General features: G+C 41.0%; 1 protein-coding gene across 5 annotated transcripts in view; it reads left to right on the top strand.

The window, feature by feature from the left end:
• The first annotated feature begins 12512 nt into the window (after nt 1-12512).
• PSIP1 (PC4 and SFRS1 interacting protein 1) overlaps nt 12513-15320 on the top strand; it is a 39867-nt gene continuing 37059 nt past the window's right edge. For all 5 annotated transcript variants that reach the window (XM_043566330.1, XM_043566331.1, XM_043566332.1 and 2 more), the window contains exons 1-2: nt 12513-12715; nt 13255-13469. In XM_043566330.1, the coding sequence (XP_043422265.1) occupies nt 13398-13469 (72 nt within the window). In that variant the 5' untranslated portion in view covers nt 12513-12715; nt 13255-13397. The remainder of the gene's footprint in view (nt 12716-13254; nt 13470-15320) is intronic.

Raw genomic sequence — 15320 nt, 5'->3', positions numbered from 1 at the left:
ACATTTGTATATAGCTTTTTCCAATACTCTTTTATTTCATATTGCTTAAATTCTGTGTACTAAAACAACTAATTTTACTATTCAAAGCTAATTTATAATATAAATACTAGGGCAATATTATGAAGATTTGGAAATCTTATATGAAGTTCCTTGATTGGAAAAGGTGAAAAGGGCCCACAGGAAGGCAGAATTCAATTCCCTTCTCTGAACTCTGAGAGCTATTGAAATTTGTTGCTTTATGTTGGTATATTCTACTTCTTCTCTTGTTATATAGATATATTTGTACTTAAATTCCTCTGGAGGGTAAGATGATATCCGAGGCGTTCAATAAATATCTGCAGTTGAATATATATTGGTTAGTTAAAACAAAAATGGGAGAACTACATCACCCAAAGATAGATTACTACCTAAAAGTAATGTTACATGAACATACTCAGGCAGGGGAGAAGCAGCCAAATGTACTAAAGAACACACAAGGATTGTAGCCAGAATAGAGAAACAGAAGAGGAATGCCAACAGAAATAGAAGAACTTAGAGTAGAGCAAATGACCAGTAAAAGTTAAAAGACAAGACTGCCTGGGCAGCATGTTATTGCCTGAATCCAAGAAGGGACTCCTTTTTCCTTCTAGGAGATGGGTACCAGGGCAGAGGAAAAACTAGCTCGCACAGGAAGATCAATGAGGACAACACATGATTTAAGAATCAAATTAGTGGCCAGGATAAAAAGGACAGAAGAAATGGACTAAGACATAGTCCTGGCCCTTCAGGGATTCCAGTCATTTTGAGTCCCTAAATGATGAGTTTCAACTTCCATTTGTGTAGTTTACTTAATGTGATGGTTTTGTCCTACGTTAATTTGATTAAGCTGGATCACATTTCCCCAAATCCTCTTCCCCGAAAGATTCCAAATTTGAGTTGGCCAAAAGAATTTTGGAGAGAGGAGCCTGGGTGGCTCAGTTGGTTGAGCGCCAGACTTTGGCTCAGATCACGATCTCACGCCCTGTGAGTTAGAGCCCCACGTTGGGCTCTGTGTTGGCAGCTCAGAGCCTGGAGTCTGCTTGGGATTCTGTGTCTCCCTCTCTCTCTGCCCCTTCACTGCTTGTATGCTGTCTCTCTCTCTCTCTCTCTCTCTCTCTCTCTCTCTCTCTCTCTCTCAAAAATAAACAGAAAAAAATAATAAGTTCAGAGATATTTGGAAGGTGGAAGTGAAGTGGCAGCCATTGCTCTGAAGGTCATTGTGGTTAGATGCTGGAAGAGACAGATGTAGAGGACCAGCAGATTTCAGCATGGCTTCATTCTCCACCAATTCACATCTGGGTCTTCTTCCCAACTTTTGACCCTGCTGACCAAAGGTGGCCCCAGGCCCAACATTGGATGTTTGGCAGTTGATCCACAGAGGTGGTAGTTGAATGGAGGCACTATTTCCCAGAGATCGCCCCATAAGCCTTCCCTATCTAGTCCTATTTTGGCAGCTGGACGTGCTTGGTTTCTTAGATTGACTCCTTAGTTTCTACCTCTCTAATCTTCTGATGTGTTTCTTGGACCTTGACTTCTCCAGTTCCCCCCATGATTGTGTAAAGTCTACTTCTTGTAAAAAAGAACAAGAAAAAAGAAACTCTTCTCCCATAACTCATAGTGATTCTATGAGTACACAGTGGTTCTCCCTGACTAAAAAAGTTATTAATTTCAGAAAAAACTGAGGTAACTAAATAATTTTTAAATAATTACGTTAGGTTTAAAGTCCCCATTTAAGAACTTTCTTTGTTGTTTGTAGCAGAGATATATGAGATTAGGGGGACCCTTACATTCATCTGGTGTGAAGTATGAAATGATTAACTCTGATTAGATCTCTGATCGCAAAGATCTTACATTTAGGTAAATCTGTCTCTCTAATTAGTTTGGAGACATGATGGATAGATAGATAGATAGATAGATAGATAGATAGATAGATAGATACATACATACATACATACATACACACATACACACATACACACATATGGCAGATATATCAATGTTTGGCTAACTGAATTCCTATTGATAACCCTTTTCTCACTTGTACTTTCCAGCTAGGTGTGGTTGTGTAAGAAAATATTGTTCAATAACATAAAATGAGAAGTCTGCTCGACGTGATTTTTGGAAGAACTTCTGTGTTCTAAATAAAAAGAGATGGACCTAGGTAGCCTATCTCTTCATTGTACGCCCTTTCTTCCTACCTAAAATTCAGATGTGGCTCCCAGAAGAGCAGTCATCTTCTGTTCACCAGTAAACAAGCCAGCATGAGGAAGAAGTCAAGTGAATTGAAGACACACTGGCCTTGAAGTAATCAAGCTGCAATGCCAGCATCGATCTCTTAACTTCTTTTGCGTAAACCCCTACCGTAGAGTTTTCTGTTAATTAAAGCTGAAAGCATTTTTAATCGAGACAATATGTTAATTTTAAAAAATGAGTACTGCAGAAAGTAGCATATATAGGACTTTAGAATAGGATGATGAAGCTAAGAAGAGACCTAAGAAGTGTAACTAGCTTTGGACTTTCAAGAGAAGAAAAAAAAAATTAATAAACATAGAATGATTGAAGGGCATTTCTGAGTAAGATAATGGTGTAAAGAAAGGCACAGGAAGAAAAGCATACATATTTTAATTTATGCATGAGCTAATGAAGTTTCTATACTGGGATGGTACATGGAGAAAATAAAGAAGGAAAAGTTACTAGGATAATGTAGTGACAGGAAATATTTACCAAAGATTTTCTTTGTGTCAGCACTGTATCCTTGCAACACAGTTATGAACAAAACCAAGTCCCTGCTGTCATGGAGTTCAATTCCACTGGAGATGAAGGTTAAGGTGTGAATGATGAAGTAGGGGTAAACTATTGTTAGTAAACTATTTTCTCCCCACAAGCTTGGTGACAAAAAGAAAGAGAAAAATAGGTCCACCGGACATTGTAAATAAAACAAATATAAGAAGTCTCTGAAAGATGGCTGGCTACCGATTTTGGGATTCAAGGAATGACAATGGTGATGAATTATTTCCTGGGTTTTCCTTTTGCCTCATACATGTTGCACTAGGTGCTTGGACAAACAAAAGAAACCATTAAAAAAAAAAAAAAAAGCCTGCTCTTCATAGCCAATGAACCAGGAAAGGGGCAGCCTAGCAAGACAGAAAAGTTTAGATAATTAATACCTACTCTAACCAAACACCAAGGAGAAAAACTGTAGTCCTACCTCCATGATAAAAGAAAGAAACTTGGGGCGCCTGGGTGGCTCAGTCAGTTAAGCGGCCGACTTCAGCTCAGGTCATGATCTCGCGCTCCGTGAGTTCGAGCCTCGCATCGGGCTCTGTGCTGACAGCTCAGAGCCTGGAGCCTGTTTCAGATTCTGTGTCTCCCTCTCTCTGACCCTCCCCTGTTCATGCTCTGTCTCTCTCTGTCTCAAAAACAAATAAACATTAAAAAAAAAATTTAAAAAAAAAGAAAAGAAAGAAAGAAACTTAAAACATCAGGAAGGAAGAAGAAAACAATGGAAAGAATAAAAATATAGGTAAATACAATAGACTTTACTTCCCCTTTGAGTATTTATCAATTCTGTTTGATGGTTGAAGCAAAACTTACAAATCTTTCTAATGTGGTTCTCAGTGTGTGTAAGAGAATTATTTAAGATAATCATCTTATAAATGGTGAGGAGTAAAAGGACTCAAAGAGCGGTAAGATTTTGACACTTTGCTCAAACTAGTGAAATATCAACAGAAGTAGGCTTTGATAAATTAGGTAGGGATAATGTAATACCTACAGCAACACCTGAAAAATTTATGCAAAGAAATATACTTTAAAAAAACTGGATACATCAAAATGGAATTTTAACAAAGGTTCCAATAACCTACAGGAAGGTAGGGGAAAGGAGACAAAAAATACCAGAACCAAGCTCTAACATATCAATGATTGCATTACATGTAAGTGGTCTACATACTCCAACTGAAAGACAGAGATTGGCAGTGTGGACTAAAAACAGTACCAACTGGGGCACGTGGCTGGCTGAGTTGATAGAGCATGCAACTATTGACCTTGGGGTTGTAAGTTCGAGCCCCATGTGGGATGTAGAGATTACTTAAAAGAAAATCTTAAAAAATATATGACTCAACTATCTGCAGCCTACAAGGGATCCACCTCAAATATAAAACATGTTAGTAAAGGCTGAGAGAGTCCATACTGTGAAAATATTTATCAGAAGAAAGTAGGAATAGCTATATTAATATCAGATAAAGTAGACTTCTGAACAAAAAAATCACCAGAAATAGAGAAAAATAATAAATAATGATAAAAGATGATAAAGAAAACATGGCAAAATCATAGCAATTCTCAGAGCTACAAAATACAGAAAGCAGAAACTGATAGAACTGAAAGGAGAAATAGATAAATCTACAACTCTAGTTGGAGACTTCAGTATCTCTCTCTCAATAATTGATAGGACAAATAAACAAAAATAATTAAGAATATTCAAGAACTCAATGACATCAACCAGCAGAATAGGATATAAATTGACATTTATTGAATTCTACTCAGCAAAGCAGAATATGCAGTCATTACAGACATATGGATAGACCATATCCTGGGCTGGCCGTAAAACAATCCTCAAAAATTTTAAAATAACTAAAATTATGTAAAGTGTGTTTTTTGCTCTATTTGCAGATAACATCATTGTTTATGTAGAAATCCCGAGAAATTACCAAAGACACCACACAAAAACAAAACAAACAAAGATCCTCCTAAAACTAATAAATGAGTTCTGCAAGTTTTCCAAATATAAAATAAACTTACAAAAATCAGTTCTACCAACTAGCAATAAACACATGGACACTAAAATTAAAATTTTAATAGCTCCAAAACATTAAATACTTAGTTGTAAATCTAACAAACCATACGTGGGGCTTATAGGATAAAAATTACAAAATGCTAATGAAAGAAATTGAAGACTATTTAAATTAGTGTAAAGAAATTTGTGTTCATGGATTAAAAGACTTGCCCTGGTAAAGATATAAATTCTCCCCAAACTGGGGCACCTGGGTGGCTCAGTCAGTTAAACATCTGACTTCAGCTTAGGTCGTGATCTCATGGTTCATGAGTTCAAGCCCCGTGTCCAGCTCTGTGCTGACAGCTCAGAGCCTGGAGCCTGCTTCAGATTCTGTGTCTCCCTCTCTGCCCCTCTCCCACCCACACTCTGTCTCTCTCTCCCTCAAAAAAAAAAAAAAGAAATTAAAAAAGTAAAAAAGTAAACCCTCCCCAAACTCACATGTAAGTTTAACATAATTCCTATCAAAATCTCAGGAAGATTTTAAATGGATATAGATAAGCTTATTCTAAAATTTTTATGGAAAACCAAAGAACTAGAATATCCAGAAAAAAGTTGAATGCCAAAAATAAAGTGGAAGAAATTATCTTGTTTTATGATTTATTATAGAGATTCAGTAATCAAGATAGTATATCACACTTCACTAATCAAAACCATAGCTCAGACAGAAAGACAAAATAATCAATTGAAAAAAATAGAGAGGGGCCCCTGGGTGGCTCAGTTGGTTAAGTTTCCCACTTCGGCTCAGGTCATGATCTTGCAGTTCATGACTTTGAGCCCTGCATCAGGCTCTGTGCTGACAACTCAGAGCCTGGAGCCTGCTTCGGATTCTGTGTCTCCTCCTCTCTCTGCTCCTCCCCCCGCTCATGCTCTGTCTCTCTCTCTTTCAAAAATATTTAAAAAAATTTTTTTAAGTTTTTTAAAAAAAGAAAAAAATAGAGAAATTCTCACACAAATATAGTAAAATTATTTTTGACAAAGGTAAAAAAGCAATTCAATGAAACAAAGATAGTTTTTCAGCAAAGCTGCTAGAGCATTTGGATATCCATAGACCCCCCCCAAAAAAAGAACCTCCATTTAAATGTCATATCTTATCTGAAAAAATTTACTCAAAATAGATCATAGATTTAAACATAAGATATTAACCTCTAAAACTTTTAGAAGAAAACATAGGAGAAAAATCTTTGGGACCTAGGGCTTGGTGAAGAGTTCTTAGACATGACAACAAAAAGGTAATCTATAAAGGAAAAACGTTGATAAATAGGACTTCATCAATATTAACAACTTTTAGTCAGTGAAAGATCCTGTAAAGAAGATGAAAAGACAACGTATAGATTGCGAGAAAATATTTACAAATCATTTCTGACAAAGGATTGTTATGAAAAATATATAAAGAGGGGCTCCTGGGTGGCTCAGTTAGTTGAGCATCCAACTTCAGCTCAGGTGATGATCTCACCTTTTGTGACTTCGAGCCCCGCATCCGGCTCTGTGCTAACAGCTCAGAGCCTGGAGCCTGCTTCGGATTCTGTGTCTCATTCTCTCTCTCTGCCCCTCCCCCACTTGTGCTCTGTCTCTCTCTGTCTCTCAAAAATAAATAAATGTAAAAAAAATTTTTTAAATAAAGAAAAATATGTAAAGAATGATCAAAACTCAACAGTAAAAACTAATCCAATTAGAAAATGGGCAAAGGACATGAAGAGACATGTCACCAAAGAGGATATACAGATGGTAAATAGGCACATGAAAAGATGTTTAATATCACTAATCATTAGGGATATGGAAACTGAGGAACATCTGGGTGGCTTAGTCGGTTTAGCATCTAACTCATGATTTCAGCTCAAGTCATGATCTCACTGTTTGTGAGATCAAGCCCTGTATCTGTCAGCGCAGAGTCTGCGTGGGATTCTGTCTCCCTCTCTGCCTCTCCCTGGCTGGTGCGCATGCATGCATACACACACACACACACACACACACACACACACACACACGCACGCACACGCACACACACACACGCACACACGTGCACTAAATAAATAGTTTTAAAAAAGAAAATGGAAATTAAGATCACACTTATTAGAACAGTGAAAGGAAAAATTAGTGACAATTCCAAATGGTGGTGAAGGTGTACATAAAGTAGATCTCTTGCACATTGTTGGTGAGAATGTAAAATGTACTGTCATTCTGGAAAATAGTTTGGCGAGTTCTTACAAAATTAAGTATGCAACTACAATATGACCCGGTAATTGCACTCCTGGGCATGTATCCCAGAGGAATAAAAACTTTGAGCTACACAAAACATGTACAGGAATGTTTACAGCAGTTTTCATTATAGTAGCAAAAATCTGGAAACGATCAAAATGCCCTTCAATAGGTGAATAGCTAAACAAACTATGTAAATTTACAAAAATTAATGAACTATTGATTCACAGAAAAACTTAAATGGATTTTAAAAGTATTAAGATGAGTGGAAAAAGCCCATCTGCAAAGTCACACACCGTATGATTCCATGTATATAATGAAATGAAATGACAAAATTTGAAATGACAACATTATAGGGATGGAGAAATCATTAGTGATTGTCAATGGTTAGGAATTGCAAGGGGAAGGGGTTTGGATGGTTATAAAGGGAGGTAGCACTAGGGAAGTGTTCATGATGATGCATATGAAGAAAGCATTTTTTAAAAATTTTTTTTTCAACGTTTATTTATTTTGGGGACAGAGAGAGACAGAGCATGAACGGGGGAGGGGCAGAGAGAGAGGGAGACGCAGAATCGGAAACTGGCTCCAGGCTCTGAGCCATCAGCCCAGAGCCCGACGCGGGGCTCGAACTCCCGGACCGCGAGATCGTGACCTGGCTGAAGTCGGACGCTTAACCGACTGCGCCACCCAGGCGCCCCTGAAGAAAGCATTTTAGGAGCCATGCGTCACACATACAACCACACACATAGGTGAGAAGACACTGCAATATTGTATTTCTCTCCTTCTCCTAGCCCTGTTCCTAACTTCCTAATGCCTATAAACACAAGCAGATTTTCCTTGCCCTGAACAAAAGACCTCTCTTGAACTGTCAATATATATACCTGGTGTTTTCACTTTTACTTTGAAAAATGTATAGATTCACAGGAAATGGCAAAAATAATCCAGAAAGGTCCTCTACAACCCTTCACCCATTTCCTCTAATGGTGACATCTTAAGCAACTGTAAGTAATATGACAAAGAGGGGAAACTGACATTGGTACAAGGTGCATGTACAGTTTTATGCCATTTTTGTAGCATGTGTAGATTCCGGCAACCACCACCCCAATCAAGATGCAGAACTATTCCGTTGCCATGAAAATCCCCCACTTTGTAGCCATCCCATTCCTAACCCTTGGCAATCAGTACTCATTTCTCCACCCTTAGAAAAACCAAAGGCACAAAGAGAATAAAAGATATTATCACATTAGTAGGCCTATTGACCAAAACAAGGGATCATTCCATTTTCAAAGCTGTACTTCTGGGCGACCTAAGTCAGAAAGCGAGAGCATGCAATGATGAAGAATGTACAAGAAAGAAGAAGATGAAAAAGGGAAAATTCACAAAAAAATACGCAGAAGAATAAAGAGGAGCATGTAGGAGGAGACTGGATGTGGAGATCTAAGAAAAAAGCAAAGCAAGTTTCTGAGGTAAGCAGTGATTACAGAGGAGGTCGTGCAGTGATTTTTAAAATTCCCTTAGAACAACACACAGTTAGGCAGCCTTCAGAATAGGTACCAACAGCACTCACAGGTCAACTGGCCATCCCTGTCCTAGCCTTGCTTCTTGACAGCTGTTCTAATGAGCACTCACACTCATTAAGACTTCTCTTATTCCATGTGTCTGAGAATGACTCCCCCATAGCCATTGGTACAGTAGCTCAGTCACTGTCTCACAAACCAGCACATCTTGGTTTTTCCCTTCCATACGGCCGAAAATCCAAATGCTCAGGGAAACAAGCGGGAAGCTGGGTCTAGACCAGATTTATGACATCTCTAACTGAACTAGCTCTTTGATTAACGCCCTTTGTCTTCCCCATGTTCTTGCTAACTTCCCTATTTGTGAGGCTTGAAGTATTACACATAAGGAAAGTTTAATAATTGGGGTTTATACTGAAAAGTTTAAGGTACGTTACAAATACTATATATTAAGGTAGGGAATTATATGTACTCTATGCAAAAGATGTGAAGGAAGGGATTATTATTGCTAAATTTGGGGGATATGTATCAACTCTTATTTAGAAAGATTTCCCTTAACAAAACTGGTAAATGGATGTATTTTAGTCAATGAAAACATATCAGTGCTTTTAAAGGGTTAAGCTTTGTGACATGAACAATTCACAAAGTCAAAACAAAAACAAATGTCTTTTAAAGTGTCTTTTTATCTGTTTTCTCAGACTAAGGGTCAAGGGAGTTTCTCACTTGGCCCCTCCTCTCATGCATTCAACAAATATTTCTTGAGAAAAATTTTATTTAGTGCCTGCTAAATGCCAGGCACTGATGACTAAGGTCGTGCCTATTTCTAAGTAGTTTAAATATTAGTCATAAGGATTGTAAATAAGAAATTATGTCACATTAAGATGAGGTTAGAAGCCTTTCCAGAGGTGATTTTTGGGCTGAATCTCTTAAAACTGGAGGGAGTTAATAGCATGGGCCGATGATAGGGCCAAGCTGGGGAATGGGGTGGGGTAGAGGAAGGTCATTAGGAAATTTAAGCTGGAAATACTTCCAAGTCCAGACAGAAGTTGGAAGAGTAAGGGCTGGGTGCTTTTCCTTCCAGCATCTTTTTCTAATTATAAGCTCCTTGGTATCCAGCACTACTGGCCCCCTGCTCCACCTAGAGGTGGCGTGGGACCACACAAAGGCGTGGACCTGAGAATTGACTGGCTGGAATGTTGCCTTGGCCTCTTGACTAGATGTGTGATTTGGGGGCAAGTTGCTGAAGTTTTGTGAGCCTGTTTTCTCATCTGTAAAATGGGGGTAAGAACACCCAGATAAAATGAGAGAACGTGAATCATGTTCCTTCCTTGATTCATTTAGCTCTCCCACCCCCCACCCTCTTGCCTCATTTGTTTTGGAGATTGTATTCTTTCTCTTTACAACTTTATCATTGCCCTTTAATTTCTATCTTGCTGTACTTTTCCTGGCATCCCCTGTAAGAAGGCCGAGTATGGGTGCGGGATGCATCTAGCACGGTTAGAGAGGGGCACAGGCTCTCAGTTCAGAAAAGCTCTCCAAGTGGTTCTGATGAGCACAAGCCTCCCTCCTCCCTCTCCACTCCCCCTTTCTCTCCCATTCTGAACTGCTGCTCCCAGGGATCCTGGGCTTTTGTTCTGTAGAGGCTTAAACTACCACCTGTTTTGCCCTGACTTATTGTCTCAAGGGTATAGCCTGTTGTCTATAGACTACCACAAATTGAAATTACCAAACTTAAAGATAGCAAGAGCAAGGTTTGTACTTTATATTTTTAACATTAACACCAAAGCACCAATGCTTTTCCATTTGCCTTCTATTTTCATTTCTTTTCTGAGAAGCGCCCCCCCCCCCGCCCACAGTAACCACTCCCTTTTTACTTGTTCTATCATTTTGCACTAATAAAAAGTTATCTTTTAGTATTAATTATAATTCATCTATTCCAGTTCTGTTTTCTTACTTGATTTTGTGTTCCTGTAGCCTGTAGTATCCTCCACAGCAGAAGTCTCTCAACTTGAATATGCATAAGAATCACCTGGGGATCTCGTTAAAATGCAGATTCTGATTTAGCAAGTCTGGTGAGGGGAAGCCCATGCTGCTGGGCCCAGGACCAAGACTTGGAACTGCAAAGCCTTAAAAGGCTTAGAACAAAGGAGGTGCACAAGAAATGGTGGCTGGATGTTGCCTTGGTCTCTCCTACTCAACGGTCTTGGAATTTTCTTCCCTACATCTTTCTCCACGTTTCCTGTGCATGATTTATGGCTAATGCCTGAAAATCATTCTTTTGTGTTCTTAGCTCTTCCCTTTTTCAGTCACCAGTCTCTTCTAGAAATGGGTCACTTAGGGAGTAGAACAGTCACCTCCAGGCTTTTTCTACTGTCATCTACTTTGTAGCAAGCAAGAGTAACTTTTTAAAGATTCATCTTTACTTTCTCGCTCAGCAACCTAGCTGCCTAGCATACATCATATCAAACTGATCAGGATGAAAGGCTTCAAGACCTTTTTCTAACCCTTCCCTTTCCCTTGCCAGTCAATTTCTCTTTTTGCAACACTTGGAACCCTCTGCCTGTTGCTGTGGTATGACTTAGTCTCTTGAAATTCCCTGCAGGACAATTTGCACTGGGAATGTCTACATTCCTCTTGAAGACTTGTGTATCGCTTTTAGAGAATTCTCAATTTTTACCTACTTAATACAGCTTTTCCTGATTTATTCCCAGTTGTGAGTTCATTTAAATAAGTATGAGCTACATGCCATTATTTACATATTTTAACACTTAGGCTTTTCCATGTTTTCATTCTGTTTCAGGAAGAATTTGTGCTTGTTGTTCACGGTTGTAACCCCAGCACCTAAAAAAGCTTGACACACAGTAGGCACTTTTTGGGGAAGTGGGATTCAATGGAGCATGAAACAAAGCTTAAGGTTAATATTTATTCATTTTCAAAATGCCTTTTTATTCACTACAGTTATTAGGAACTTGGGTGAATGTTAATGGTTAAATAAAATTAGACAATCTAGTGACACAGTTCTGGTACAGTAAAAATATTAAGCTACCAATAATGCACATTAGAAAGCCGGGCATATTACTACCAACATATTAAAAACTGTATTAGCTGAAGGATCAAAAAAATAAATCTTAGAAATCCCTTGAAGAGTATTTTAAGAGATAAATTATGTGAGCCTTACAAACACTTCTACACTTTCCACCTCCCAGCTACCACTCTACTAGAGAAATAAAATTTAGATGCAGCTAAAATTTAGTACGGGCCCAAACCCACATCCTATCTAAAAGACTTATGCTTTCCTGTCATTGTTTTCTTCCTTTCACATTTTGCATTCGTTAGGATTGCAGTTTTCTTTGGTGCTTTAAATTTAAAATAAAAGAAATAGGGCTTTCTCATATTACAATTTCAAGGAAAAGGCTACTGTAAGGCCCATTCAGCGAGCTGTAAGAGGCCTACAAGCTGCACACCCTCCTGCTCCGATTTCATCTATGGGTTTTTGTACAGTTCTTTTTTGGATGGATGGTGCAAACCGCGCAAGTGCAGCATTAAAGCCTCTCCACCCTGGGAAACGATGCAAGAACATGCAACTTAGGCTGCCAGGTTCTCCCTAACACACAGCCGAGGGCTGGAGGCCCGGATACCCGCCCCCAAACCGCGTCCACAACAATCGTTTCCTCCCTCCCCGCCTTTTACATACAGTACACATACAAATACACACACGCAGAGGAGCCAGCAGGGGCGGGCCGGGCCCGACCACTCTGCAAACCGCAGGGGGGAGCCGCCTGAGGCCGAGCTATTTTCGCCCACTTCTTTGTTCCTTCGCACCAGCGTCTCTCTGCATCTGGCTGTGACTGATGGGCAAAAGCCAACTTGGGGATCCGTCGTCTTCTGAAGTTCCGCTTCCGCGTCACACACCTCAGGCCGGTGCTGCGTTGTCCCCCCTCCCTCGGCGAGCAGTTGGTCTCGCCCCAGTGCTAGCGGGCGCCGAGCGGGAGCCGCGCGGGAGCAGCGCAGCGACGGCGGCGGCAGCGGCGGCGGCGGTTGCGATTCGGAGCCGTTGAGACGCCTCTGCGGCAGCTGGTGGCGCAGGTGGCTTGCGTGGACGCGGGCAGAGGCGGCCGGCCCGCCACCGCAGCCTCAGCGCCCGCGGCCCCGGCAGGTGAGCGGGCGGCGGGGACTCGCCCCGCCCCCCCTCAGTGGCCTCGCTCCTGGCTGTAGCGGGGAAGTGGCTGCGGCCCGCCCTGGAGCCCAGGGGCAGCCCCGGGGCTGCGGCCGTCGGGGAGCAGGTCGGGGGGAGAGGTCCTGTGTGCACGAGAGGGGAACGTTCCCCTTCCCTTTGCCATCTTTTTTCCCTCTCCCCAGACCCCCTCCCTCTCGGCGCTTAAGCCCGGAGAAAAAAAGCCAGAGGAAAGATGGGGCGGGAGAAAGGGGAATCGGGGGCTGAGAAGCATCTCTGTCTCAGGTGGTGGCGTCTCTTCGGGCGTCGAGCGGTGGACCTGCCGAAGCCTGGAGGGGTAGCTCCTGGGCTGCGGAGGCCGCGCACTCGCGGGGGAGGAGCGGGAGGCGGCTCTCCCCTCACTCTCCCACCCCCACCCCTCCCCGGGCCTCCCCTCCCCCTCCCCTTCCCCCGGGCCTCCCCGTGCGGCCCCTCCCTTCGGGTTTCTTAGCATTAACCGCCCTCCGTGCTCTCCCTCGCAGGCGCGTCGGGACGCCCGGAGGCATCTTCCCCCCTCCCGCCGCCCCGGGAGCCTGGGCTCCCGTCCGCCCTCTCGCATCCCCTCGCTGTGCGCACCGCCGCGCCTCCTCCCCGGGCTTCAGACCCCCGGCCTCGCCCCCGAAACATGACTCGCGATTTCAAACCTGGAGACCTCATCTTCGCCAAGATGAAAGGTTATCCTCATTGGCCAGCTCGAGTAAGTGATTTTTTAGCCTTCGATTCAGCGGTGCTACCTTCCCCAGGGGCCTACCTCCTACCCTTCCTCTTAATTTTGTTCTCCGGGTCCTTTCTCCCCCTCGCTTTCCTTCGGGCTCATTTGCAACCTTTCGTTTTAGCTTTTTGCCCGGGAATCGCCCATGGAATTGCAAAAATCCAGGTGTTTCTACTTAAGCATTTCCCTATGGTTTGTTTTTGACAGACTTTGGCAGGTTTTCTTGATAGGAAATATTGAAACGGGATGCCAGTTAATGTTCCATTGTAGGGGAAAATAATCACGTGTGGGGTTTGATGTTTACAAATTAATGAAACATGGAGGGTTTTGAAATTTTGAGTGAAATGTAGAGAATCCGTGGAGTTTATGCAGCCTCTTAGATGTCAGAGAGGTGATTAAATTGGATTCACAGGGTTTTTAAAAACGTTTTGTAGTTGATGAGGCCTCTGGATTTGCTTGTTTCATACAGAGATGTAGGACTGGATATTCTTGAAAATTTTACAATAAGATGTAAATGTATTTTCACATTTTTATTGGTGAAGTTTGCCTTATGACCTTGAAAAAGTTGTTTTTCCTCTTCGTTTCCCATAGGCAAAAGAGCAATAGACTCCGATTCCTAGGCTCACATCTAGTGGTACAGAGAGGTAATTAAGGCCTAGGGTTTTTTGGTGACATTTAAGAATTGAGACTGTTTAATATCTAAGCGCCATTTTCGGAAAAAGAGGTCTTTTTGTTAGCTTATGGTAGGACTCAGGTTCTGAGATCATGATAGAACCAAAAGAGTGTTGAGATCCATTAGAATGTTCAAGAACCTTTTTAAATATAAACTTGATATTCTAAAGTTGTAATTTCCACCAACTTGCTCTTCTTTGAGGAGTGTGTTTCTTAAAGACATTTAAATCCTGTAGTTTTAATTATGTCAGCTGGGAGAAAACATACCCATAGAGAATCCTGCAGCGTGTTTGCTGACTGCTGTCCAAGTGTAAGGTGTTCACTGTTTCTTGATTTTTCCCATCCATTTCTTGTTTACAGGTTTCCTTCCTAAACCTGGACAGATTTTTTTCCCCCTAGTCTATCAAGTCTGCTCTTTGGTTGGAGCCTTATCTTGAATGATCCTTAACTCAAAATTCTTACCTATATATTTGACACTCTATTTCCTTTGTGATAACATTTTAACTCTTACGTGCATGCTTTGACTTCCAAATAGATTGAAAACTTCTTGAGGGCAGTAGACATAAATTGAATGTCTTCATGCCCCCCCCCCCCCCCCCCGTCCTTAGTATGTAATCATGTATTTATATAAAACACTGTTCCATGTTTGACTAGAGCAGAGGGAAATTGGGCAGGTTTAAGACACCTCCAAGGCACTTTGTTTTCATGGCTTTTACATCCTAATTTATTTTGAGGCGTTCTAAAATCTGAGATTACAGGATATATCTGTAGTCACATTTCGATGCTACGGTGCAGTTAAAAGCCAAGTGAAAATGTTTAAAAAGTTACCTCCTTTGATTGAGTTAGTACTGCTGAAAGCAAAATAAAGTAACCTTAGGAAGGCAAGAGTATTTTTCTTCTTTGTTTAATAAGTTCTGTATTCAACAAGTTCATTTGGATTGGAATGGGAAATTTTTCTTTTTCTTAGAAGCTGCTGATTCTGGTTTGATATTATCTGTGTGCAAAATGTATATTCATTTTTCCATCTTCTCCAATCTTAAATTATGTCTTTGCTTAAGAGAGATTATGTCTCATCTATGACTGTGACAATTGTTCCTAATTTGATTTTAATATTTTCTGTCTCCACATTCCAAACTTCCTTACTTTTTAAGTTTTGCATGTTCT

The sequence above is a fragment of the Prionailurus bengalensis genome, chromosome D4 (assembly GCF_016509475.1).
Source record: "Prionailurus bengalensis isolate Pbe53 chromosome D4, Fcat_Pben_1.1_paternal_pri, whole genome shotgun sequence".
Taxonomy (NCBI): Eukaryota; Metazoa; Chordata; class Mammalia; order Carnivora; family Felidae; genus Prionailurus; species Prionailurus bengalensis.
This window is presented reverse-complemented; position numbering and strand designations above follow the sequence as displayed.